Source organism: Phyllopteryx taeniolatus, chromosome 19 (genome assembly GCF_024500385.1).
Source record: "Phyllopteryx taeniolatus isolate TA_2022b chromosome 19, UOR_Ptae_1.2, whole genome shotgun sequence".
Lineage (NCBI taxonomy): Eukaryota > Metazoa > Chordata > Actinopteri > Syngnathiformes > Syngnathidae > Phyllopteryx > Phyllopteryx taeniolatus.
Window position 1 is genome coordinate 8060395 of NC_084520.1, and position 27833 is coordinate 8088227.

At 41.6% G+C, this 27833-nt stretch overlaps 1 protein-coding gene, 1 long non-coding RNA gene and 3 other non-coding genes across 13 annotated transcripts; 3 read left to right on the forward strand and 2 right to left on the reverse strand.

Annotated features, from left to right (window-relative positions):
• Nucleotides 1-27300, reverse strand: grid2ipb (glutamate receptor, ionotropic, delta 2 (Grid2) interacting protein, b). Of its 8 annotated transcripts, none has more exons than XM_061756841.1 (25): nucleotides 27130-27300; nucleotides 24431-24684; nucleotides 24023-24352; nucleotides 23771-23925; nucleotides 17101-17382; nucleotides 15206-15291; nucleotides 14009-14078; nucleotides 12038-12190; nucleotides 11806-11961; nucleotides 10731-10882; nucleotides 10469-10603; nucleotides 9632-9717; nucleotides 9309-9459; nucleotides 7984-8276; nucleotides 6044-6772; nucleotides 4709-4858; nucleotides 4365-4452; nucleotides 3744-3833; nucleotides 2839-3035; nucleotides 2612-2767; nucleotides 1918-2004; nucleotides 1710-1839; nucleotides 1505-1623; nucleotides 1154-1318; nucleotides 1-417 (listed from the first exon to the last, which is right to left on the reverse strand). In XM_061756841.1, the coding sequence occupies exons 1-25, from the start codon at nucleotides 27296-27298 to the stop codon at nucleotides 346-348; spliced, it is 4455 nt and encodes a 1484-aa protein (XP_061612825.1). In that variant the 5' UTR covers nucleotides 27299-27300; the 3' UTR covers nucleotides 1-345. The 8 variants fall into 8 exon arrangements, with proteins under 8 accessions (XP_061612825.1, XP_061612824.1, XP_061612823.1 ...); XM_061756840.1 differs by having other exon boundaries at nucleotides 3744-3821; nucleotides 7984-8303; XM_061756839.1 differs by having other exon boundaries at nucleotides 7984-8303.
• On the forward strand, nucleotides 1236-4702 carry LOC133469602 (uncharacterized). Of its 2 annotated transcripts, none has more exons than XR_009785738.1 (3): nucleotides 1236-1368; nucleotides 1496-4142; nucleotides 4242-4702. It is a non-coding gene; the product is annotated as an uncharacterized LOC133469602 (long non-coding RNA). The 2 variants fall into 2 exon arrangements; XR_009785739.1 differs by having other exon boundaries at nucleotides 4295-4702.
• trnam-cau (transfer RNA methionine (anticodon CAU)) lies at nucleotides 12416-12488 on the reverse strand. The gene has a single exon. It is a non-coding gene; the product is annotated as a tRNA-Met (tRNA).
• Nucleotides 19254-19326, forward strand: trnam-cau (transfer RNA methionine (anticodon CAU)). Its single transcript has one exon. It is a non-coding gene; the product is annotated as a tRNA-Met (tRNA).
• Nucleotides 19979-20051, forward strand: trnam-cau (transfer RNA methionine (anticodon CAU)). The gene has a single exon. It is a non-coding gene; the product is annotated as a tRNA-Met (tRNA).
• Nucleotides 27301-27833: the final 533 nt, after the last annotated feature.

The following is a 27833-nucleotide window of genomic DNA, read 5'->3' on the forward strand; positions in this document are numbered from 1 at the left end:
TTCTCAAACAGTCTACGTCTTTGCTAAATCCTTACAATGTGCCAAAATATAAACTTTTTACAATCTTACAATAAATATCTGTAGCTATCTATGCTAATGTCTGTCGTAGTTTAAAATACTTAATAGATTGGTCATTTCTACAAGTGCTGATTTTTGGGACAGCTCTACTGAGCACCTGAAATAACAGCTTTCCTCCACACGGGGGCACCCCAGATCCCTTGTATGGGTGCTGTAGTTCCTTTTCTGCTGGAGAAGAAGTGGCGCTGCACTTTTTGGGGGGGGGAGCATCACCACATGGGTTTTTATTTTTGGCACTTCGGCTGTGGAGATTGGACTATGTTGTGTCTACCAGGCCAGAGGGGAGGACAGTCTGGGGCTTCTGGGGTTTTCGGGGGTCTGGTTCTCATTGAGGGCCCTCTGTAAGAACAAATGAAGAACCCGTTATTTAAACACATAGCATTATCTTGCGTATTCGCAACACGCTATTTGCGAACTTGCCTACTCACAGTGTTTTGGGGGCAACGTATTCTGTTATTTGCGGAGAAACACCTATTTGCTGTTTTGGTCTCAAGCTAAAACCATGTCTCATCGAAAAATGTTGCTTTGGCGCCATCTTGTGTCATTTTGGTTAACCCTAAATGTATTACAAACAATGGCGGAATCTTTACTTTTAAGAAATAGATGGCTTCCAGGTGATTTGATTTTGGAAAGAAATGCACCAGAAGTACAAGAATGTGTGCCTTTAAGAGGTGTGGCCTGGTGGGGTGGCTTGTGACATCAGAAGGATGCGACGTGTGAGTGTCTAGGCGTGAGCTGTGGCTTACAGCAGCTGCTGCATGAGTCTGCTCATTGTGTTTTACTGTTCTCCCGGCATTCAATAAATGGCTAAAGTGCATCGGTGACTGGCTAACGGACTAAACCCTTTCCCATATGCAAGTATATTGTAAAAAAACAATCGCTTAAAAAAACGAGCAATGACCCGCGATATAGCAGGAGAACCCTACTGTCATACGCATTTTCATGGTAATTACTGCATGCCTAGGAATGCGTTAGCAATAGACTTTTGTACTGATTTGTGTTTTGTCAGAGCGAATCTCATAAACGGAAGATAGATCACCAGCAAAAACCCGACTGTTCTGATCCACCCCCTCACCTCAAATTTGGAAACAAACTCTGCGAAAATGGCAAAAAAGGAATCGGTGCTGGTGGACTTGCTGTCTTCTCCAAAGAAGGAGGCCACTTTGGAAAACTCCTCCATTGCTCGGCTCTGCAGAGACTCCAAAGACTGGATCGCAGGGTGGCTGTTTTCCAGGAAATTCTGTTGGGTGACACAAATTACAACATGAACATGTCACATGTTGTTGCAGGGTGAGAGACATTGACTCTTTGAGGGAAAATATCATAATGTCATCCAAACTGTTTGCCCATGTTGAGATCTCGAGTGCTGTTACAAATAAAATTGTGACTACAACAAATGTGTGTTTTGCTATTCTAGTTGGCGTACACTCATGACAGAAGCAAAGTGGTCCTCAGAGGTAAGTGGGATCTTCAGACACGCCGCTCTGATGTCCTGGATGGTGGCGTGAAGGTCGCTCAGCTCTGTGGTCACCACCCTCTGGTTCACTGGAGAAACAAGAGTAACGGCTTGAAATTCTGCTTAAAATGTACTTAGCTTGTTCTGCTGCCTTGATGGATTCAGTGCGTCGTACCCTTGGCTGCCAGAGGCACTGTGGTGAGGTCTCTGGAAAAGTTGAGCAGCTCTGGGAAATGTTGGTGCAGAGACTTAGCCAGAATGTGGAGGAAGGTTAATTTCCCATCCACAGTTTTGGTCGTGCTGAGCTAGCAGAAGCAATAAAACGATTAGACAGGATAGATCGATCCAAACTCCGGAGAGATGAAAGATGAGCCCGTCCGTACCTCGGTGAGGAAGTTGATCTTAAAACTGGTCGTCCTGTGGCTCTTGGGTTGGCCGTTGTTGAGGTAATTCCCCATTGCAAGTACAAACTGTTCAATAGAGAGAGCTCGTAAGCATTAAAGTGTGTCAAATAGAACAGATCTATTGTAAGACTTTATTAGTTCCACAACGGGAACGTTCTGTTTTTACAGCAGCGAAGTGGACAGGATCAGTACAAAAGAATAATAACACAGTAATCCGACGAGAAAACTCCTGCAAAAGACAAAACGCGTGACGTGTATAAGTGTAATGTATACATTTCATATAGGCAAAGACAGGCACTTTGCTGGCTAAACCGTGAGACAATGTGCCTCTAAACAACAGCCTCGGCGTTATAGGCAACGCAAAGCCTCATGGTGCTTGCTGCTGCTTCCCAGAATCCCTTGCTGTGCTCTTTTCAACTACAGCTTGTCCAAAATCAAGCTCTCTTTACTTGCATTTGTTCCATATGCTCCCTAATGGGTCCTACTCCTTGTACTGTCCATGACAGTATACATATGGATAAATAATATACTGTATGAAGAGAATACTATACTATATTATTCATACATATATGCACATGTCAATGTGAACAAATAGGAGTAAGCATAGGCAGCAGCATTATATTGTGTGTGCGTGTAGTTTTACATGAATGGAAGAACGTGTGATGGTTTTCACCTCGAGGATTTTGGCCAGTTTCTTGCTGGTCTTCAGCTCCACGGACGCCTTGTAGATGTAATCAAAGGCCACCTTCAACTCCTCCGTCCTCTCCTGCAGCGTGGTCTTAAAGTGGAGGCTCCTAAGGCGGGTCTTGTACTCAGGTACCATCAGCATCTGGACCAGGGCACCGCTCGTGTTGCATCGATTCCAAAAATGTTTTCATGTTAGCGTTAGGTAGTAGTTACCTGGAAAATAAAGTGGTCAGGCTCGCTCAGTTTGGCCGGGTCCTGGTCGAACTGCTCGTATTTTTTGACCTCGTCCTCGTCGGGGGCGTAGAGCAGCAGCTGCTTGATGTGGGCGGGCTCCAGCCTGTCCGTGGTCATGTCCATCAGGACCTGGCGAAGCTCGTCGGGGGAGAGCTTCAGATGGGCGATGAGGATGGCTGTGAGAAGGAGTCGGTTGACAATTCAATGGAGGGTTGGCAATCATACATGTAAGAATGACGGCTTGTTAATGGTGGAAGCCTCGGGGAAGTTCTTCCAGTCTCGAGGCGAAAATGAGCAGGAGTCCCTCGGTCGCCATGGCAACTATTAGGGCTGTTGATCACTCACATTATGGAGCGCTAAAATAGCTGGCTACAGCCATCACTAATACCAATAAGCTTTCAAAAGCACTGTAACTAACCAAAGCAATACAACAAACAGCTGTGCCTTCTGCTATCGCCATGGCAACATATGGCTTCCATTGGCAACTTTTTGAATACACCAACTTTATCAGGTACACGCACGTATTCTAATGATAGTCAAAAAAAGAGACACATCATGTTATATTATTATGTCCAATACGTATACCCACATGGTTCATATTAAAATTATGATTCAATACACTGAAAGGTTTGTCTATTATTAAGCAAGCAGTAAACAGGCAGTGCAGTAGTAGAAGTCAAAACATTATAAACACCTTTTATTATCATGCAGTGCAGTTCCACAGCAATAAACAATGTTATTATCTTTGCAGCACAGCTCTTGTATTGGATGTACTGGATCAGTAGAGGAAAAAAAAAAATCCCAGTAAATGTGGACGGAGTCTAACCAAGCAGGATATCTTTCATGTATGTTAATTGTTTTCTTTTGCAGAAGGCTTCACTCACAGGCATTGTAGGCTTTCTTGTGAGACAGAATCTCCACAATGTCTTTCTTTTTAAAGTTCTCGGGCAGGAAGGTCGGCTCTGGTGGAGACACTGGTAATTAAACAACAGTGTGAGGATGAGTTCTCCAGGCAGCGGGGATCGATAAGACACACACAGTAACACAGACACACACATTCCAGGATGATAAATTAATAACACAGTTCTGTCGCGTGACACTCTTGAGGCCAAGGTTCACTGACTGATGAATAGGATTCGTCTTTTTTGTGGCAGAACTGTGTTATCGGTGAACTCAAGGCGGGCGAAAGCGGTGCCTTATGGAGAGTGGATTTGAAGACAAGGTGAATGAAGCAGGCATCATCTACGTGACTGATATGACTGTAAAAGTACAGGCAAAACAAGGTCAATAAAAACGTACAGCAACATCTCAATTCTAGAAAAATAATAGTGGACAATAGAACTAATACAAATAGTACTGTATTTACACTTCTACAAAACCAGAATTTAACTTGAAGAAAGAAGTGATCAACAATACACACAATGTGTTCAAATAGTGTGAGAGGCAACTGCGATGAGATGATGACGACAATCCAGAAAGATGAGAGGACATCCACAACAACTTACTGGATCTGCGTTGAGTACCAAAGTGGAGATCAAGGTCCAAATATTTCACCATGTCGGTGAGCTTGTCGTAGTCGGAATCCTCTCCGAGCTGAACAAAGAGAGGGACACGTTGTACTCTTCAGTGGGAATATTCGTACAAATGCTCAGCATGAGTGTGACCTTTGCGAGGGTACAAGCTGCTCTTGTCTTTTAATTTTGTTTGACAAACACGTGCTTGTTGTGAAGCTGCCGTGACTCATCAGAGGCAAGTCATGTAGGCGAGTTTGGAATAAAGAACTCTTCACTGTAAAATATCTGTGTGTGAGTGCGAGTGTGTTGTATTCTAGCATGCGGGAAGAGCCCACCTGACCCCAGATGGTGCCCTCGGAGTTGTCCACCTGCTCCCAGCGCAGCCTCTTAACGCTCATGTGGTTGCTGTCTGAGGCTTGACCCGGCTTAGGCAGGGGAGGCGGGTCGCAGGGCGGGGGCAAAGGTGGAGGAGGAGGTGGGGGAGCCTGAAATGAGAATTACAACAAAAATATTGTTAGTCTTCCGGAAATACCCTCAGATGCTTATGTTCTGATTCGAAATCGCCTGGACAAGTTAGGGTCTCTAAACCAAGCAATACAGTTTGGTTTAGGAGGGGTGGGCAAAGTATGGCCCGCTCCTTTCTTTAATCGGCCCAACGATTATTCACGTTATGAACATTAATGTACATTCATTTATGTTACATAATGTAGCCTATTTCCCCTTTAAAATTGTTTAATTCAAATGTATGGAATTCCTTTATTCATTATTCACTCATTTATATTGGTTAATTTATTTAGTGTAAATAATAAAACCAAATTTTAAGTAAAATGGAAAATGTTACATTTTATTCAATGGTTGATTGTAATTACATTAATTTTATATCATACAATTAGAAATGATGATAAATTATGATTTTATTAAAATAAAATATTTTGCATGTTTGTTTTACACACGCATTTTAGATTTCTTTTCCTTCTTTTTTTTTTTTACCACATCTACAAATGACCTGACCCACCGGCCTGTTTTAAAAGTCAAATGTGGCTTTCACACAAGTTTGCACAGTCAGTTGATTGCGTGAAAGAGAATTTCACTTTCACGCAGTCGTCACCAACCTTTATGAAACTGCTTAATGCGAAGGGATACCCGTTTCATACAAACTTCTGAAATAACAAATTTAGTCAAATTATTTAAGGGTTAAATCATCTCCTTATCGTTGTTGCGCCCGCTAGCTTGTCTCCACGAACACTGGACCTTTAAACTATACAATGTCTTGGAAAAAAATTATTTGTCATTTCCAAATTTACGGCAATGCAAGCATGATTTAAAAAAAAAAAAAAAAAGAATATCAAAACTAAATAGATGCATTTCACTGGTAAGTTCTTTTTAGAACACTAATAACAGAAAATGCGTCTTGACCTCTTTTTATGCTTAACACACACTTGGCAAAAGAAAGAACATTTCTGGATGTCCTCCATTGTTGTCCTATGTTTACTTTATCACATTCATCTTTTTTTTTTTTTTTGCTGTACTGAATGTGTCTCATTGGTATGATGTCACACTACTTATGTAACTTGACACAGCCACCACCATCCAGCCTACACATTTTGTAGTGGAAGCACAAGGCTGAATTGTAACACTTGGTGGTGTTTTAAATGGGGGGGGGGCGTTACCTGCTGCGACTCTTGCTCTTGTCGGGGGGCTTTAGTGTGGCTGGGGAGGGTGGAGTGAGAGTTTGGAGACTTGCAGTTCGCTGATGAGGCAGAGGGGCCTTGTTTGTGACCCCGGGGTGGACCGTGATCTTCGAGGGAAGGGGGCAGCGGACCCTGGTAGCTGTGCTGGTGATGGAGTTGGTGGTGCCTGTGCAGGACGAGCTGGCTCGGCCGCAACATCTGAGGAGAGGGCTGGGGGGACGGCTGGCAAATGGGCTGGGGTTGGCTGAGCTGGCGAGGGAGGTAGCTGGGGCGGGACGAGCGCAGGATGGTGGTAGTGGTGAAGGTGGTGCGGCCGTGGGAAAGCGTTTGGAAACGGCGTTCGTCCGCATCCTCCCTGGAGGGCAGCACCTTGTGGAGAGGGGAGCGGTTGGACAAAATTGTCCTCAGAGGGGGCGGAGGAGGGGGGATGATGGGGTGGTGGGGCTGGAAGGGCATTCGACTGCGGGGGACATGCTCGGGTGAGAAGCGGACAGGGGGCACGGGGTCCGTGAACTGGACTGGAGGCGGTAATAAGACCTGGAAGGGTGGAGGAGGTGGGGGGCTCTGTTTAGGAGGAGGGGGGATGTGCTCGGAGCCAGAAGAGTAGCAGGGAGAGGAAACCTCATCAACGCTACTGTGGTCCTCACTACTGCAACAACTGAGCTGCCGATGCATGAAGCCGATGTCCTGATCCTCTGGGAAGCTCATCTGAGGGAGGTGACACTCAGTCAGGTTTCATTTGGAAACGAAAGATTTTTGCTTGACAATCCCCTCGATATTCATAAACACAAACTACACACACTGTCTAATGAGTTGTAATTAAAATGATAGAAGTGCTAGAAAATGTTGTTAATAATAATGCTCAGTTTTAAATGACACATTCAGAAATGCATTAAAGACCATCTTTTACAAGATAGCATTTTTTTGTAAGACAACACCACATTTTGAGGTGAGCAAAAGTATTGGAACAGCTACAATAGATATTAACACAAACTAAAGTGAGTAAGACTTTATATTTATCATTTCATTTCAAATCACTAAACTTTGCAATTCTTCTTTTGTCATTTTTTCCAGGCTTTCACCATAGCCTTTTTCAGTTGTTTGTTTTTAGGGTCTAGTTCTTTCGGTCTCTGCTTTGGCAGATAAAATGTATGTTGAATAGGGTTTAAGTCTGGAGATTGACTTGATTTTCACTTCTTTGCCCTGATGAGCTTCACTATGATTTTGGCCGTGATTGAGGTCATTATCTTGCTGCATGATGAAGGATCTCCTTTTTTAATTTGGCAGACAAAATGTTTCTGAAGACATTTGACTTCATTTTGCTGATGCCATGATGTGTTACATCATCAATGAAGTTAAGTGAGCCATCCCAGAAGAAGCCATGCAAGCCCAAGCCACTTCAGTCTACAGCAAGAATTTGGCCTCGCTGTTCCAATACTTTTGGAGGGGAGTGTATGTGAACAACTAAACAACCAATGCCCAATTATAAATAGAGAATAAACTATATTGATATCACTGGATTTTATACAGCTCAAATATAGGCTCTTATTATGCTGTGCAGGTGTATCAATGTCTTGTTTTTATACATACAGGACAATAAGACAATGATGAAATGGAATGTAATTTGAAATTTTGTGTCATAGATGAAACAACCTTGACAAATGTCATTCAAACCTCTTATTACATGGCAAATACACTTTAATTAGACTCTACCGAGAATACTTTAATCATATTTTACTTACAGGCACACTTTTTCTTCTGAAACCATGACTAGCACCTTGATATATCTGTTCGTGTGACACAAGTAGTCATCGTAGCGTACATTAGAGACCCTCTAATGTTAACGTGCAGCACTACAATGTAACAAGTTCAACGAGCTACCAAAAGGACAGTTTAAAAAAAATGATAAAATTCCACACCTCCTCATAGTCGTTCTCGCCCGGCACAAAGTCATCCACCAGAGTGACCTGGTGGCCCAGCTGCTCGCTGAGGGCATCCAAGAACTTGTCCGTGTCCCGGCTGCGAGGCGGGCGGGAGAAGGTGAACAGCTTCTTGCGGCGGCCCAACGTGCTGGGGCTGTGTCGGGGTGACGCTGGGGGGCTCTCCAGGCTGACGTAAGGGTTGGATTCCACGCTGCTTTGATGGTGGATCCCATAGACGGGCGTGGGGAGGGGCTCCTTCCAGGTGAGGGACAGGCCTGATTTTCGCTTACCTGAAGGGCGAGAGAGTGAGGATGCAGCTGTGGAGAATGCAATATCATGGATCATTTTTCTCATTCCATCTAGATTTACATTCATAATAATAATAATAATATAGTTTGTATTATGTACCCTGAATTATTGTATTATTTTAGAACAATTGTTATCTCCCAAAGGACTAAAGATGTAAATTAGCAGTCTTACGTACTCTTTTTGTTGTTGTTGTTGTTGTTTCATACTGATGTTAACTTTTACAGTACAGAGTGGAACATGGGCTATATTAAAAAAAATGACAGTAAATAAATATGAGAATGAAGTCATAATTTTACTTGGATTTTTTTTAACATTAAGTTGTAAATTCATGTGATACAAAGTAGACTTCACAAAAATACAAACACTATGAAAGAATATTAGAAAAGCACACCTGGATTAAGATGAGGAATGTAGTGGAATGTTTTGTCATAGAATTACGATTTTATTCCTGCAATATTACAACTTTTTTTTTCTTGTGTAACTCGACTTAATTCACATTACAAAGTAAGAATATGTTGGGGTTAAAAAAGTACAGTTTTCTGATAATGTTTAGCAATTTCTTCAGATATAAACATTTATTGATGAAGTTATATTACTTATTTTTTTTTATTTTCATGTTTTTCCTTTTCAGTTTCTCCAATACTCCATCCATGCATCCATTTTCTGTCACACTCCTCATTAGGGTTTTAGATGAGTTGGAGATGATCCCAGCTGACTTGTGTCACCTAATTGCAGATATTTTAAATAATTAGGTATATCTCAATGTTTCTTTTCTTTTTATGAGGCTGAAATCCATTTTTATCCTCCAACAACAACTGCAAAAACAAATGACTAAGCTACATTGGGCCATGATGGTTACATGAGTGTTTTGATTATGTAACAATGACCAGTTCGTCATTGCCATCCTGGCCCGACAAAAGGAAAAGGGAACACCAACTAGATGGGAACTGACGCACTTTTGGAGAGCGTGCGTCTGAGAGCATGTGCATGCATTGTGTGGGTGTTTGCAGTACCTGTGAGAGGGGGGAGTGTGTGGGGGGAGAGAGAGCGGCCATAGGCCTCAGTCTGCCCCGGCCCCTCGGACTCCGCCGGGGTGCCCCCCTGTAGTGGAGACACACTCTTCCCTGCGTACACATTCTCCAGCTCCGTGTACACACCTGACATCTATGAATGGAGGCATGATTAGCACACAATGGCGACGGCGGTGCTCTACTTTGAAGGTCCGCCGCTTCTTTGGTCAAGTGAATCATAACGTGTGGATAGCAGCGGAGCTTCAAATGATACCAGAGCCCAACGTAGCAAGCGTCGCAAATGCCAATGCAGGCATTATACCTACATGACTGAGGTCAGGAGACTCAGGGAAGGAGGTTCCGTCTCCTGACTGCCTCTCCTCCTGGCTGCCACATTCATCCACATGAATTCCTAAAGCACAATAAAGCATGAGGAATGCATCCTTCCCCACCTAAGAGGGGAGAGGATGAAGCACAGCAGAACAGCGTGGCGGAGCAAAAGGCAGATGCTTAAAAGCTATGCAGAAAATAATAATCTCTGCTAAGAAAGAAGGTGATATTTTCAGTTGCCACTGACAAGGTTGAGTGTGATATTAGCTGCAAAATGTGATGACATTCCAACACCTCAATGTCATACCTTTGTTGTCTTGTCTCACTGTATAAATGCTGGTTGATGTATCACGGCTGAGAAAAATGTCAAGGTTCTACTTCATGGTCTACGTTTAAATTTAAGTTTAAGTTACCAAATATGGTTCCTTGCTCAGTAGACATTTCACTCTGGATGCTGTTTAGACAGCGGGATTATTGCACAGGCATGTCGTGGACTGCCCACAATAAAACACCACTGTAAAATCGGCACTTTTACTGTATTGGATAGATTATCGCCGCAAAGTAGAAATACTTAGTAACACAGTTTTCGACAGATTTGTCAACAATATTTGAGAGAAATAGGCCTTTTATGTACATAGAAGGAGTCGTTGTTTGATTTCTGCTCATGAAAATGGGAACAAAAACAAAAGTGTTGCAGTTATATTATTGTTCACTATAATTACGGAGGCAGTTATTGACCTCTACAAAGTAATTTAAGTGTTTAAAACATTTGCTAATCTCATCTGCAAGTCGGATGGGCTCTCCGCGTCATTCCTTGTGGCACGCAGCCGTACCCATTCCCAGGTGAGTTCCGATGATGCAGTCATCAGAACTCCTCTCCCGCACGCAGCCGCGATACGACGTCCCAGATATTCGCACGGAGCTGCTCCTCCGGTGGTGCTCCGAACTGGTCTCAGGCTCTAACACAGCTGCAAAACACATATACCAATTCATTAGCATCATGCTGTTGTATCGAACCTTAATATTAAAGCGATGATGGAGAAAACAATAATAAGTGGCTCGGTCCTGTTAAAACGCCTAAATGCTTCAGCTCACCGCTGCTTTTGAAACCCAGGAAACGTGACAGCTTGCTCTGACAGTGTTCCTGCTCATCATAAGTCAGCAACTGGTAAATAAATTGCCAGATCAGCTGCTTAGCTGGTGTGTCCAACACTGGAAACACATCTACTATGAGAGTGTCCACATTCCTGCAAAAACACAAGCACAAACAGCATCTAAATACCACACATCATCTAAATATATAACAAAAGCACCAACGGGCAATTGATTTAAACTATAGATGTATATTCTCTGCCTTCGTAATGGAGCGGAGGATGAGGAATAAGGTGTAAACACGATGATCAAACAGTGGGAGGAGAGTCGTGTGTTTATGCCCTTAAGTGTTTTTGCTGTACAATTTACAATTGAATTGATTTGGTGTCTTGCTTCTTGTCACATTTCCATCCTAACAAATACATACTTTACACACATACCGTGAATTCTGTTCCCATCCCAACAAAGCACAGTTTTCAATGGGATGGATGTATTTGTTTGTTGGTTTGTGTGCAAATAAGTGCCAAAAGTTTTTGATCCCTTGGATGTTTAAGAATGTTCGTATTTTTTCAGAATTCACACATTGTAAAAATATTTCCTTTAATCCTCCAAATGCTATTTTTATCTGTGTCTGACAGAGTTTTTTTTTTTTTAGTTTTGAACTAAATTGTAACAGAAAACCCCATTCAGCATATTCACGCTTTTATATCTGTCAAATCTCCATTTTTAGAGTCAGAGCATTCAAGATGACCTCCCTTTAATTAAGATTGTAGTTTTGTCATAGCCTTAATTCTCCTTCATTATTCTTCAAGCCTTCTAAGAGTTATATTATGAATATTGGACGGCACGCATATACTGTAGATGAGCCTCATTGCTTTCCCCATGTAAATTTGTTCCCAAACTTTCTCCTGCCTGCAGCCTCCTCACCAGCCTCACCACTGTACAGTTTCCAGGGCAACAGCAACTCTTCTTTCAATGCTTGTCAATGTATGCCAGATAAACATATTTCTTTATGCACTCTCGCTCAAGACTTTTTGTGGTCTAAGGAGAATTTTAACTGACTACATGCTGTGCTGACCTGTGCTGGAAGAAGGTCTCCAGGGCCTTGCAGACCGTGTACCTTTCCTGGATGGTCAGTAAGTGCTCCAGCTGCTGGCTGAATGTCCGCCCGTGGACTTTGATGCTCGGTGGAAGGATTTCCCCCACCCACTGGAGGGAGCTGAGGACCGGAGATCTGAGAAGCAGGCACATTTTTGCACATTCTTACTTCATGTGCTAAAGAAGTTGTCTCTGCATTTTTTAGCACTGACCTAGAGCGCGGTAATGTGTTGGAAGACAGACTCTGAGTTTCTTCCGGGTCTGTCGGCTCTGAGGAGTAATCAGACGGACCGTCCTCTATAACCAGAGTGGGCATCGCACCACTGCCCTGAAGCATTGACACCACCTTTTCATGGGAACAGTTCCTACGCAGGGAACATGCAGTAATAAAAGGAAGGCGGATGAAACAACCACTGCACTTTTAGTTGTACCAGAAAGACAGGATGACTCTGAATGTTTCTACAGGTATAACTGTACAATAATGAGATACAAATCAAGTCATGTACCAAAAGAACTGTCTTTAAAAACAGAAAGATGAATACCCTTTTTCAATCCCAAAGGGATTTCTTTTGTTTTCTTAGTAAAACTCATCCCCCGAGTGAGGGTCGAACTCACGACCTTCAGATTATGAGACTGATGCGCTGCCTACTGCACCATCGAGGCCAGTTCTGGAGGGCCAACCAGTAGCTGGTGTGATCACTTCACTTGGAGGGCATCACTTATTCACACCATCAGTATTGGAGAGGTAAACACAGACTTAATTCTAAAGCATAGTTTTTTTGTGGAAAAAAGATCCATAATCAATGCCCCGAGTGAGGTTGAACTCACGACCTTCAGATTATGAGACTGGCATGTACACTATGTGTGACTGCACCAGCAGCATTGCTATAGGGTGGCAACATATGATATGATTATATGGTTTATGTATTGTGTAATGCATGACAGCAATCATTGGTGTTTGTATGCTTGTGCCCCCTTGTGGAAGCGAGGATCATAAAAACCCACTTGAGGTCAACTATGTCCCAAGACAGTTAAACTGGCCTCAGCATCAGAAGCATCAAATAAACAGTTGGGGAGCATATATCATACAAGGAAATCATAGACAATTTGGAATCAAGGAAGGCCAGGGAGCAAAAGCTCTGAAATAATTGTATAATCTAACCCTAAACATAAAAGAAAGCAAGTACACTGGGAAACAAAATCAAAATTATTGGAATAAGGTTTCCTTAGATTTTTGTTTAATTTGTGTCATGCAACATTTGTGTTTTTTATTCTCCTTTTGTTTTGTTCCTGTTGATCTATTTTTATTTGCTTATAATTTGATAGATTCTAAAACATCAGTCCACTCGATTTCCAAGGTGCCATTCAAGCTGGGACTGTCACTAAGAATAACAAAAATAATTATGCTCAGTTTTGGCAGAGGAATCTGCTACTGGTACACAACTGTATTCTATCATACTGAGAGGTGTTTCTAATATATCGGTCAGCTTATTTAGTTTAACTAGTAATGATAAATAGCACAAAGAGCTCTCAGTATATTGCAGTGCAATCCTGCACTACTGCATACTACAACCACATTAATAGAACATAATAATATAATACACAATGTTAAATAATAAAAATCTCTTTGACACTGTCTGTCAACCAAAACTAAGCATTAACCTAATCTAAATCTTGTATGGGACATTATTACAATTGGTAGGTGTACCTAATGTAATGGCTGAGTTTATATTCAGTTTCTTCAATCTCACGCCCACCCGTGCCCTCTGCGATCCATTGGGCTGAGAAGTTGTAAAGTATACAGAAGAACTACAGGGCCTCCCACAAGAAAAGTTACACTTATATAAACAGTAGTCACTTGCATCAGCTCCATGCACACACAACCATCTTCACTCATATTGAAATGAGCCCCGCTAGATTCTATCTGCCCCCAAATATAAAAATACAGATGTGCTCATAAGTGATGTGCAGGCATATTGCTGTATTGTCAAGTTTTGATTTATAGCTGACACTGACAGCATATTCAATCCCAATGCAGCAACAGTGATATAATAAGTTCGAGACAATGACAGAAAAAAAAGGCCTCAGTGATATGATTCTTTAGCAGAGCAGCAGCTGGCAATACACAATCTAATATTTGCAGCGATACAAACTTGTTTCGAAAGCATTATAATCATTCTGACCTCATGTCCAGTCCATTGAGGAAGAGGATGCGGTCGCCTGGTTTTAGTCCACATTCTTCAGCAGGACTATCTGAAAGGGAAATAATAACAGAAAAGGAGACACCGGAGAGGTTTACCAGCAATTTGTAGTGCACATGAACCACAATCCATAAAAATGACTGGATAAAAATACAGTATTAACAAGGCATGACATACCTCCAAATATGTTTTCTTATAACTATGAAATAATTATACTGTAAACAGATTAGCTAAGCAGCCAAGAAGATACAGTACACTGAGCAGACATGCACACCAGGTCGTGGTGGGCATGGTGACTAATGTGTGATTCTTTCAGTCTGTGTATGACACCCAGCAAAGACCAGCAACAAACAATCTGATGTCCATGTGACATTTTGTTACATAATGTAACGCCACTGTCAGGGGAAACTATTATGAGTGCACCACTATCATATAAAGTGTCATCGGGTGTCACGGTGTGAAAGATGATCTTCTGGTCCTCGGCGGAGGATCTGTGAACACGATGAGAGTCACGCGAGCCACCTCCACCATCTCCATACCAACCTCCATAAGGCCCACTGAGTCAACGTGTTCTCCAGCACATGATGGTGGAGATGGTGGTGGGCGGGAGTTGTGCCGTCATGAAACACACACAAAAACGCACACACACACACACAATTCTACACTGTCCAGACAGAGGAGCTGGTGCCTCTGTTGCCTGCAGCTTTTTAGTTTAATTCGACATAAAATGAAGTAAAATAATGTATACAATTAATATCAATTTGTGTGACTAATACTCTCACATGGTTCGTTTTAAAAACACACATGGTAACAGGAGACTGCAATGACATGCTCGGTTGTATGAAGATTTCTTTTTTGGGGGGGCTCAGCATCAGCATCCCCCAGAATTCTGGAAATTGTATTTGTCAAAAGAAGTAGCTGTGAAATATATCGGAAGAGAGAGAATAAGTCATTTATAAATGGTTACTAGGAAACCAGTTCTTCCATTCTTAAAACTGTTCAGGAACATTTTTGTTGTGTGCTGGTGGTGCTTTTCTCTTACTATTTAATCTGCGAAATTTACTTCCTGCTGCATTCATCATTAGCAACAGAAGCCTTTCAAGCCCAGGGGCTGATAGTCACAACAAATGCACACACACTCCACTCGGTTGGGTTTTGGATTTAAAGATAGACTCACACCTGCAATGACTGAGTCGATGCAAACTGGAGCGTGACCTCGCAGCGTGAAGCCGAAGGTCTTCTTCCCTCTGTAGATGCGGATGAGCCTGAGGAGAAGCAGGAATAAAGATTGAGGATACAAGTTAAATTGCAGTTTTGCATCTTCAAGCATGTACGTTTTCAGTAAGTGTTACTGATGGCGGCATCTTGCTGTTGTTCACACCAATGGAGGGAAACACAAGGGGATAAATAGGGTATATGGTCTAGCAGGTGCAGGCAGGTTGCCATGGAAACGGCTCAAGACAAGCTTCCTCGATACAGTATGTAAACAGGGGCAAGAGCCAAAAAAGATGTTGTTCTTTATAGGTTGGCAGCTGTTACATAAGTAAATGCAGATGGGTGGGTGGTGTGCGATGGGGGTCCACATGGAGGGTGTTGGGGGTAAGGGATGCACACCAAAACTTGTCAGTCATGCAGCTGAAGGCTGTTTTGACTCCCCAAAGTCATCATATACAAAGCAGCTTGTCACATTCAAATCATCAACCCACCCACCCCCGCACCCCCCCCCCCCCCCCCCCCCCCCCCCATCCCCAACTATTACATAACATATCTTCAGGGGAGACAATCGCTTTGTAAAACCCTTTAAAAGTGCATCTGGCACTTTATGTAGCAGCTCTTCAGCAGATGAATGGCTAACTTGATAGACCATAGTCGCGCATCAATATGGCTTCACTCCAATGTGATGTAATCTGTATTTTTAGGTATCTGCTGTGTCTTGTCACAAGTGTAAAGATTGTTACACAATGCACTCTACATGGACCCCAGGACGCTATCTCCCATTGGAGACAGTCATTCCTCTCTCATGTACCCCACACAAAGACAGAACAAATGGCAATACATTTGATCCTGAAAAATTTGTGTACTAGAGTTCATTGCATCCCAATATTAAAGACGATGCTTGGGAAAAACATGCAACATTCACAAATGATGTAATTATTCAGCGTGTTATTGAGTCTAATTCATAGAATTTGCCATAGCAAAAAAAAAAAAAAAAAACGTTGTGTAGGTGGAGGACAAAATATCGATACAAATATCAATATGCTTGTTAATTAAACATAAAGGCCCACCCAGTACAGAACTCCACTGCCACTGCTTGTTTGAGCTCTCTGAGGGTCAATACTTCATGCTTCCTGGAGGAGGCGCTCTTCAAATGACAAAGTGAATAATAGAACTCGAAACAAGCACAAGATACAAAACTAGCACTCTTAGTTTGTAGTACAGTACAGTATTTTAGCTTTTAATGTCAATAGCGTTATCACAAACTTGTCAAGCCAAATGGGGAAGGGACTTCACAAGTCCATTAGTGAAAGAGTGGTGAAAAATAAATATATGGTAGTCGTTTGTTTCTATTTCCATTGTAAATTGGAATATTCCTAAATACCTGTCGATGTATTAATAATGAAATATAAATAAGGGGGGACGAACAGATAAGTCTATACATCTTCCTACTCCTTTTCGAACATGTCAATTATCAGGTATGTGTAAGCGAGCAATTTATTATTATTACTGTATGTTTGTGTTATTTCTATTCTTTAACTACATTTAATTTAATTCGCTGATACTTCCAATTGTGTTTTTTTATTTTTTATTTTCAGTAGCACTTTGGACTTTATACGTTCAAAATAAAATTTGAGAAAAGGTAACAGAAGAGTCACTGATGGGGTAGTTGTATGTTTGCTTGACTTCAATGCCAGCAGTGTGGGTTCAGTTCCTACTATGTGTAAATGTGAGTAGTTGTCTGTCTCTATATGTACCCAGTGAATGACTGGTGACCAGTCCAGGGTTTAGTCCACCTTTTTTACTAGTAAGACATTAGGTTCATAATTTGAGATGAGTTAAATAAGTTGCATGCTCACCTCTGATTGGGTCCAATGGGGGGATGTGTAGGTGCCCTGGAGACTGACTTCCTGTGGCCTCTGTCTCTTTCCACCTCACCCCTCCCTCCGGGTTCCCCTCCATCCCGGGGCAATGAACTGGCCCGTTTGTTCCCGTGGTGGCGGTCCGAGTGGTCCTCGCTCCGGCTGCGACGGATTCTGCCCTGCGGCTCGCTGATGCTCTTGCTGCGGCACAGCCTGTTGATCACGTTCTGGGAGACGGACTCGTCGAAGCGCTGCCGGTGCTTCTTGGGAATGAAGATTCTGGCCAACATGGCACCATGAGAAGAAAACAGGGAGGTGATATTAGTCCACAAGAGTCTCCTCAGAAAGTGAACCTAGTTAAGGATCTATATTACAGGTCCAACTTGAGCCATTTATGAAAACCAATTAAATGACAAATGTCCACCAGTTCCCCTCTGATGTTTACATCCCCAAATAATTCAAAAGGCTTCCAGTTTAAAGACAGGCAGGGAAGAGCTTTTGACAGACAATATTTTCCCGTAAATTGAAGTGAGTTGAAGGAAAAGTCAGAGTCTGAGGAGTGCCAGTAGGAGTCTGACTGCAGCAGTGTGAGGAAGCAGACCCTGAATACAGCAAGAGAAAAAGGTGTGGGAGTGAATGAGCATGGGATTCCTCCTCACTACCTCCCTTTTTTCACTCTCTCCATTTACAGCATCTCCCACACTTCCGCCCATTCATCACCTTGGCGTGAGTGCAAAACAGGAAGCTGTCATCGTCTCATTGACCGAAGACCTCGACACCATTTCGACCAAACTGCTCAGTGCCCACGATTCTATATTTTGTTCCACAAAGTAAAAGACAATTTAAATAAGCTCAACAACATATTCCATTCATCTCATGTGAATCACAGAGGACAACAGTCACAATTGAAACTCTAGCTGTTGACATTGTCACTTTTACACAATATCCCGAAGCTGAATCATTTGAATTGTGTGAGAGGATTTCTGAATCATCGCAAACATCACAGCAGAGGCAGCATTGAAAGCGATTTCCATCCCAACACCAACCTGGTGATTTTTCTAACGCCCGTAAAAACAAACTCAGATCACAGGATACATATCGCACTGATTTGATTGATTTCTGATTTCTTTATAATAACATACTTGAAGTTAAACATCTCACATAAAGCCCAATCTGATGAGTGTAAGTAAACTATGTGGCACAATAAGGTTTAAAACAGAGGCTAACATGCCTGCCGGAGTCAGGGGGCCAAAAAAAAACCCCCAAAAAAAACTGAGAGCCCAGCACTCAGCCACACCGAGTGAACATGCCAGAAATCACAACTTGCTGATAGAAACAGGCCTCGATGGCACTGGGCAGGCTCACAATCTGCAGGTTGTGAGTTTGAGCCTCACTCGGGGCATGTATTTTACAAACAACTGAAAAACATTACATTGTGTTTTAAAGAGTATCTGGTGTTTACCTTTCCAATACTGACTGTGAGAGTAAAGCATAATGAGTTGCTCTAGTACAGCTGCTGCGGCTGCACATAATGCACATGCCATAAACTACCACCGGCCATCCACTAAAACAGTCTTCGATGGCGCAGTAGGCAGTGTCAGTCTCATAATCTAAAGGTAAAAAACTATGCTTTGGAATTAAGTCTACCTCCAAAACTGGTGCTCTCTCCATGACATGCACACAGCCTACAGCAAACAGGACCTCCAAGTGAAGTGACGAGAAGACGTGACAAGGAGCACGCACGCACGCCAAAAAACACTAGTGTCGACCTTATATTTTTTTATATATATTTTGTCATTTCTTTAGAATATACTGACATAACATAACAAAAAGACAAGATAGCAAGAGCAACAGAAAATTAAACTTAAGGAAACAAACAGATAATTAAAAATCTTGCATTGCACAAATGAATACAAAAACTTATGGGAACCAAGTTGGAATAATTTTGGCTTTCTTTCCCACCATGCTTTCTCTTATGTTATTTCAAGTGCCTTCTGGCTTCCTTTAATTCTACATAGTCTATGTCTTTGCATGATATAAATATCCCTATCAGGGAGCATTTTTTTTAATAAGCTTTTTATGTAGCTGCTTCCCGTGGCCGATTATGTTGCACATGCCAGAAAACGTCACTGGTTGCCTAACCACAACAGGCCTCGATGGCGCAGTAGGCAGCGCGTCAGTCTCATAATCTGAAGGTCGTGAGTTCGATCCTCACTCGGGGCATGTATTTTACAAACAAACAAAAAAAAACTTTCATTTGAGATTAAAAAGTACACGTCTCCTGTTATGGTGAGATAAAATGATCCAAAGGAGTGTGCTTCATCAACACCTCAGAACACCTGTGCTAACCTACTCACACACCTAACAAAAAACAGGACCTCCAAGTGAAGTGATCACACCAGCTACGAGAAGACATGACAAGTAGCTAGAAATGCACGCACGCTGAAAAACATCAGCGTCGACCTTATACTTTCTTTAGAATACACTGACTCATAACAAAAAGACAATGTAGCAAGAGCAGCAGATTACTTAACATTCATTCATTCATTCATTCATCTTCTTTTCCGCTTATCCTCACTAGGGTCGCGGGCGTGTTGGAGCCTATACCAGCTATCTCCAGACAGATAATTAAAAGTCTTTTATTAATTCAACATTGTCTATGTCCTTGCATGATATCTTCTCCAAAACTGTGTGGTTGGTGGTTATGATGCTGAGGCCAGTTAAGCATTCCTGGGACATAGTTGACCTTAAGTTTTATTAATTACTGTAACTTGAGTTTTGAAAAGCTTCCACAGTTTAAGCTTATGTAGCTGCTTCCCATGGCCGCACGTGTTGCACATGCCAGAAAACATCACTTGTTGCCCCTGCACAACAGGCCTCGATGGCGCAGTAGGCAGCGCGTCAGTCTCATAATCTGAAGGTCGTGAGTTCGATCCTCACTCGGGGCATTGATTATTGATCTTTTTTCCACAAGAAAACTAGTATTTTACAACAAAAAAAACCTACTGAAACTTTCATTATAAACTGAATAACCCAACTACAAAAAAATAAAATATGACAATTAATATTTTTAAATTTCATCCATCTATAGATTACTGTTTATACTGTTCAGGGTCACTGAAAAATTCCTGGCTCCCTGGCCGGTTGCACACAAGACAGGAAGTGGCTTCAATAGCTCAAAACTCCATTATTTTAATAAATATTGATTATTCCTTACCTGTAGAATCAACCTACAAATTCATTACACTGAGCTTGAGAAAACGCCTTTACAGTATTCTCGGGATCCAGGATTTCTCTTCATATTTGCTGTTGTGACTTCTCTGTCTTTAAACGGTTGACAAGAGCTCACTCTTCGAGCAAATGTGCTCAGGTAAAGATTTAGGGCATGTAATCTTAGCTTGCTGTCACTGTATCTGCAGGTTTTGATTAGGTTTGTGTGTGGTGCATTTGTGTTTGTGTGTGCAAGCTGAGACTAGTGGCTACAATAAACAGTGCCATGGGATTTAAATGTTCTGCAGCCATGTAGGTGTCGACACCCACACAGCCCCCTTGCTGTTTGCAATCTATGTGTCTCTCCTATCATCTATTTATACAATAAAGCTGATACAGTATGTGTCTAATGTGTGCCTGCAAGAATGTGTGTTTGTGTGATTGCTGTTATCAGCATTTTGTTTTTATGAATCCAGAGGTTCAGCGATCATTTCCAGAAGTAAAGCGAGTGACACATCGAAACAGCCACCTCATCACAAAAAAGTTTCCTGCCTCAACTCTTGGAAACTAAATGAATGTCCCGATTTGACCTCATTTATAAGGAAGAGAGAATCTATAATTATCTGATAGAGACTTGTAGAGGAAGAAGCAAGTAGGGAGGCAGGGGTGTATTTCTCCAAAGGGAAGAATGACTAACAGAAAACTACAAAGAGAAGACCTCGTTTCATTTCAAGTGTACAGATGTGGCTCTGAGGCAGGCAAGTTAGGCTAAACTGTAAACCTGACTCTTCTCTGACGCATACAAAGTAAAACAAAGCACAATGATAGGGAAGCACATGAAACTATACAATTCAGGAAACAAATATTTGAACCTGTAGAAAACTGAAATGCAAGCATACAATGATGAAATTATTATTAGTAGTTTTTTGTTTGCAGTGGTATAATGAACTGCACTGCATCTAATATTCAGTTTCTTGCGTAGCTAAACAATGTACAGTAGCTAACATATGAGCTATACAACATTTCAAACAACCATGATTTATTTATATTTATTTTTTAGTTTGTAAAAGCGCTGTCCATGATTGTGAATTTGCAACATACAGTAGATCTAATTTCAAGACGGCAGACTAAAATTAGATCAGTCAGCAAGATTGCAGCACAAATAATAGCCACAGTGAATGATAATGATAAGGGTGACGAATGGTGATTCTATAGCACTATTACATAAAAAGAACACAATAACAACAAACCAGTAATGCACTGTGTTAATAGTGTTATATTGTGGTTTCATCCTGAAAATCATGCATCGATTCTAAGGTGTTGAGGCTATGCTGTCAGCGATATTTTCAAAACAAAACAAAAAAAACAGAAAGACACATTTTAGTGCTGCATTTCAACTGCCTAAACACTATCATTACAAACGCTATGAGAAAGGAAGCAAAGTAGAGCAGCAACTAGACCTGCTTTCTCAAAAAGCACTTTTCAGTTAACCAGTAAAAATATAAAGATGTCCACTTTCTTCATGCTGACATCAACGCCACCACTACCAAGACTGTAATGTGAGCAATGTAGCAACAAACCCACCTATACCTTCTCAATAAAAACATGTGGATGTAAACAGGGGCATCAATCATCTTAATGACTTCTGCAGTTCGCACAAGCAATGTCTTCTATGTATGCACACAGTGATACGTAGAATAAATCGCAATGCAATTTATAACTATGTATATTCTACTTACTCAACACCAGTACAGGACATGATATACACTTAATTTAAAAAATGCTTATCAATAATAAATGTCAACAATGAAAACTCAGCTAAAACACAGATCACCCAAAAACATAAATACAGACACTTAGAAGATACATTAACATACTTACCCCAGGCAATTCATTGTTTTAGCGCTCACTCATGGTTACAAACTAATACCAAAGCACAAGCTTAAACATTGAGTAGCGACTAAACTACCCCGTCTCCAAATGGGGATAAAAGATATGGTGGGTGCATGCAGGAGTCCGCCACCACCAAGTGTCAGGTGGAGATGGACCACAGAGAGGAGGTGGGGTTTGGAGCAAGATAACGAGAGGAAAATACGACAGAGCAGAAGACAAATATCCCCTTGGCGAGAGGGTGGTGGAAAGGCAAATCACAAGGATGGCATTAATAATGTTAGTGCTGTATGTGCAAGTAGGAGCAAATAAAGGTTTCTAGGTGGACATGTTCTTCAATTATTCATGGGTAAAATGAAGGTAGAAACACACTTAATATGTTAAAATTGCTTCATATTGGGGAAAAAACTGCCTGCTCTTTTCATGCTGGAAACCCTTCTTACAGTATGTGGATAGTGGTGTAGTAGTTGTGGGTAACCAGCCAGAATAGTACGAGAATAATTGGCTGCTTTTATTGGCTGCACTTGTAGAGGAAGTGCAATCTGTGAACAAACTGTCAGGGGATGGAGAGGGGGCGTGGGGGTTGGCTTCGGGACTGCAGTCTGGCCAATAGACAAACAGGTAATTCTGGCTGTCTGGAATGTTTTTTCTTTCACATTATGTTATTTGGAGATAATTTTTTTTTTTATAACCTAAAACACCAGATGGACTGCTTCACAAATCTAAAAAGAACTCGAGCGACAATGTTTGAAAACCTACATTGAGACTGCACTGATTGCTTGGACGTCCTGTCCGTCATATTCATTATAGGCCAATCATATCAACATGTTGAAGAGTAATTTATCTTGCAAAAAATTAACAAGCAACTGAACAGCTGAAGCAAATACAGTACACTGTTTCCATCAATAAAAGCCATTAGGGCTTTAATGAAGATATCAGGCAAAATCCATTCTAATCCTTTCATGGGTTTGCCGCTGTGTACTAGCATACAGTTTCACAATATCTAAACCTCCCATACAGCTCCACCTTTAATGACTGAATATGAATATGGCTTGTCATCATAGACACCCCCATGCTGAGCAATTAGTCAATTTTGCCAACGAAAAAAGCCTTACACGTTCACTAACACTAATGAAAATGTAAGAGACTTAAGGGTCACTGTGAATTTAACCTGGATGGCAGATGGAACCGACCTAAAGCTAAAGTGTACATTAGCAGTGAAATGGTTAATCCAGTCCTCAGCAGCCTCTTTAGCTACTACTGTAAATAAATCCCTGTAGAATATTTGAGTGGGATTTTTTTGTGATTGGTTTTAGTTAGATACAAAACAAAGATAAAAACAGGTGACAAAAAATTGATATTATGGAGAAGTGCATGAAAAGCACATACCCTTACCCTCACCCTCAACCTACCCTTGATTACTACCTGCTCTAAATGGAAGGAAATATTTTAGGTATTTTTCAGGTTGAATAACCCTTCTGATCTGCTGTTGTTAATGTTAACCTGTGCCCTTCATGTAGTTTATGTATTAAGCTTTTTAGATGCAACATGAGCGGAAGCCTCTCACCTAATGCTGGAGATGAGCTGCCGATGGTCATCAGTGATAAGGATTTCAGGCAAGACCGATGCCAACCAGTCGACATTCTTCTCTGTTGCGTATTGTTTCAACACACTGAAGAGTCTGTCTTTAACGTTGGGCTCGTCGCCCAAAATCTGCTCAACCTGATGGCGAGATAATAATGATCCAAATCGGTATCATTTTACCTTGGCTAGGGTGCCCTTTTAGTTATAAGAGTAAATATTCTGGCAAGACACCTACATTCCTGTTGAACTCCATAGCCTTGTATTTCCGGTCCACTCTTGTGCCTTGCCCTCCGATCTGACTATCCTCCATGCTGATGCTGCGTTTCTGCCTCGCACCGAGGCCCAGCACGCCCAAGCGTAGCGTTCTCCCCTGGGAGGACTTGATGAGCGCTGCGGCCGTCTCGTGCTGCCTGACGGGGATGCCGTTGACCTCCATGACGCAGTCGCCAGCCCTCAAACCGGCACGGCCGGCCGGGGAGCAGGGTGAGCAGTCCTCCACCAGCAAGGGGCAGTCTCCCACAATGGTGAAGCCGAAACGGCCATCAGGACCAGGTATGATGTCCATCTATAAACCAGAAATACACAATACTGTGACAAAGAAAATAGCAAAAATCTTCTAAAAAGTATTAGCTGTATATCAAACCTGCTGTATGCGAGACACCACTCCAATGCTAGGAGGTATGTTCTTCTGAGTCTGGGCGATGGCAACGACAGCTTGCGGACCCAGCGTTGACACGTTGTGGCCTTCAATTTCCAACACTTGGTCTCCAGCCTGCAGGCCGGCCAGTTGGGCACTGCTTCCTTCCTCCACAGACAGAATGAAGCTTGGTCCATTCCCACAAAGCTGGAATCCAAACTCCTCGGGCCAGCCCTGGTTGGACGTCGGCATGCTGAGGACTGGAGGGGAAAAAGTGTGTTATTAGATTTATTTTTATTTGAAGGAGGAAATGGCCTGAGAATTTTCATAATCCAATAGCTCCCCATGTTGTAATCTTGATTTCACTTTGGGGTAAGAAAAAAAAGGAAACGAAAGATACAAAATAAGTCTTACCTAATGCCACAGATGCATTCAAATCAAATAACACTGCACAAAAACTGTCCATCGAATAATCCACTGCTGGAGAGAATACAGTCTCTTCTTTCTCCTACTATTGCCTAAGTCGCACTACAGAGTGGATTTCTCCACCCTGAACCATGACATACATCAGCGGTCTCTGACCTGGTTCACAAACTGCATAGGACCCAATTAAATTGAGTCCTCACAGAGATCGGGACCTTAATTACCCTGGCAGACAAGTTCCCTCTTCAAACGTTTCCCTCAGCACGCATTCAAGTCTTTGCTGCAAGTATCTTAATATAGCTACAAACTATAGTGGCAATTAATAAGCACACAAAAGTTACAATTGGAAACACTCAAATGTCAATAAAGTCATGTGATAGTTCTGACCCAGTGTGACATACAGAATCGCAAACATAGGGCTGCTATTTTTTGACTACATAATACAAAGAAAACACAACCAAACACTCACAGAAATCTTTGGATTGACACCGAGAGCTCCGTTTGTTCTGACGCAATGAGGATCTGCCTTTTTTGTTTTGCAAAAACTTCTTCATCTTGACCCGCTACAGATCCAGTGGGTCTTCCCAGGTAAATGTGGACAAAAATAAAAAAATAAATTCACCCTGATCTATGAAGTCCCACAAATAGGATTACAAAATCCAAATGAATGAGGGCTGGGTGTGCATGAAAAGCAAGCCGTCTCTCGGTGAGTTTGTCAAGGAGTTGGTCCAGCATCTCATCCCTGATTCATCCCAGGGCCAGGCTGCTCGCACAGTGTTAATCAGAAAACTGGGACGCGTGTACTTCAGTTCCTTAATAATTCACTCTCCAAAAAGGGTATTGTGAGGCCTCATTTTTCTATAAATACACCAATGTGTCTTTTTCCGCCTCCTCTTCTTTTGGCTAGGTGGCTCTCAGAGGAACTGTTCCTGGCCCAGAATCACTCTGGGCTGTTGTAAGGAAGCCTGATCATGCGGGCTAATTGGAACGTCAGCCTGGAATTCTGTTAGTCCACGCCGTGTTCTGTATGTGTGGACGCTTAAATGCTCAGTCCATTGAGAAGCAGCAGGGCCCATTTAAAATTAAGGGCTGCAGGATTAGACAGATTATGTGTTGAATCTGTAGCCCATCCTCCACCTAGCCACATAACTTCATAGTAGAAACGCATGCTCATCATCTCTGGCTGGATATTAATACTCTTACTACTAAAGTCAAACAGGATTTTGTCATGATCCACTCTAAGTTAGTTTTTCTTTGTATCAGTTGTCTTTTCCCTTGTTTTTTTTCTTTGTTTCCATGCCTTTGTATGGAGCACAGGGAGTGGGTTGACAATTTTTTTTGCTTGGTCCGATACCGGTCTTGAGACCAAGACTAAGTCTCGAGTGTTACGACACCACTGGCAACCATGTTGATGTTGAATCTCGTCTAACAAGTCCAATTCATTCATGATGTCATTTCATTCCATAGTTCTCGCCTTATTTGAATCTGTCTTGAAAAAGGAAACTAACATTAAGCAGACAATACAGGCAATTTCAAACCCTGCACAATAATGGTTTCAACATTTTGTGCATGATTTTTTTTGGGTTGACAGAACCTTCAAATGTATTAAGCTATCTAGCAAACAAAAACCTTTAGGTCAGATCTGTTATTTATTGCTTTTAAACAGCTTGGTTTGGGCTTTCTTAGATGAAATATGAAGTATGTGCACGGGTAGTGGGAGAGGTACATGTTGCTACACTGTTGAAACAGATTCTAGTCTGCTTCCTGACTACTGTTGAGGTGCCCTTGAGCAAGGCAACTACTCTAGCTGAAGCGTACTTTTGTCCCATTCACTCTGACATCTCTACTTGCATGTGCGCATGTGTGTGATTGGTTCTCTTTATGGTGTGCAACACAAATACACAGCAGAGTAGGAGTTGAATTTCCCCATTGAGAGACTATGATAAGTATAATAAAATGTTGTTAAAAATAAAAGTCAATATTTTCAGTATTACACAACAGAGACGAAGAACACAATACAGAACAACCAATAGGCTACCAAGAAACTTAATAATCAGAAAGAAAGGCTTTATCATTTTGGATGCATTTAATCCTACTTCCAAGACAGACTAATGACTGTCACTTTATAGGCTATTCAGTATTATTAAATGACCTCAGTCTTGATAAAGAAGTCATCAAAAAGCACATGTGAGATCAACAATATTAGTACTGGTAAATAGGTGAGCCATTTTTACAAGCGAAAGGTCAAATGCAAAGTGGCACCTAAAGCATGCATCCCATACCTCTTTCAACAGGATCAATAGCTCCTGGACAACATTCTTCTTTTTCGCAACGTGAGCTGCAATATGAGTCCTGGGCCCAGTCAGCAACCAGATCCAGATGGTGTCTTGTGATGCCCTCCTGGCTTTTTTTCTCAGTTGATGTCAGTGACAGAGATGTGAGAAAAGACATTTTTAGTCCATTATTCTGATGACTAAAAAAAAAATTATGTCATGCATAGAATAGGCTGACAGTCAAGAAATGACATACTAAAACTGCAGCCAAAGTAATAAGCATAGTGTTCAATTAATACCTCCCTGATAGTTTCAATCATACCGCTAATTGAGCATTATACATTTCAAACAACTCTGTATTGTATCTCATTCGCAAGGGTACATAACACACTTCTTTAAACAAGCTAATTTCTTATAATTGTTTTGGTTACAATGACTTTTATTTTATTTAGTTGATATATTTTTTTTGTATCATGTTGATTCTTGTGTATTGTACAACTGTGCTGTATTTTACACATCTTATTTTCATTTTTATATTTTTTTATTTTCTAAGATGACACATAATTATTATTATTATGAATGATGAGTCACATGTGCTTGGTGTATGGACTCTGCTATTGTATTGTATAACTGTATGATTCACAACAGACTTTAAACAACGTCACTAAAACATGAGTTTGTAAGGTTTTTTTTGCATACAACATCGTACAGCT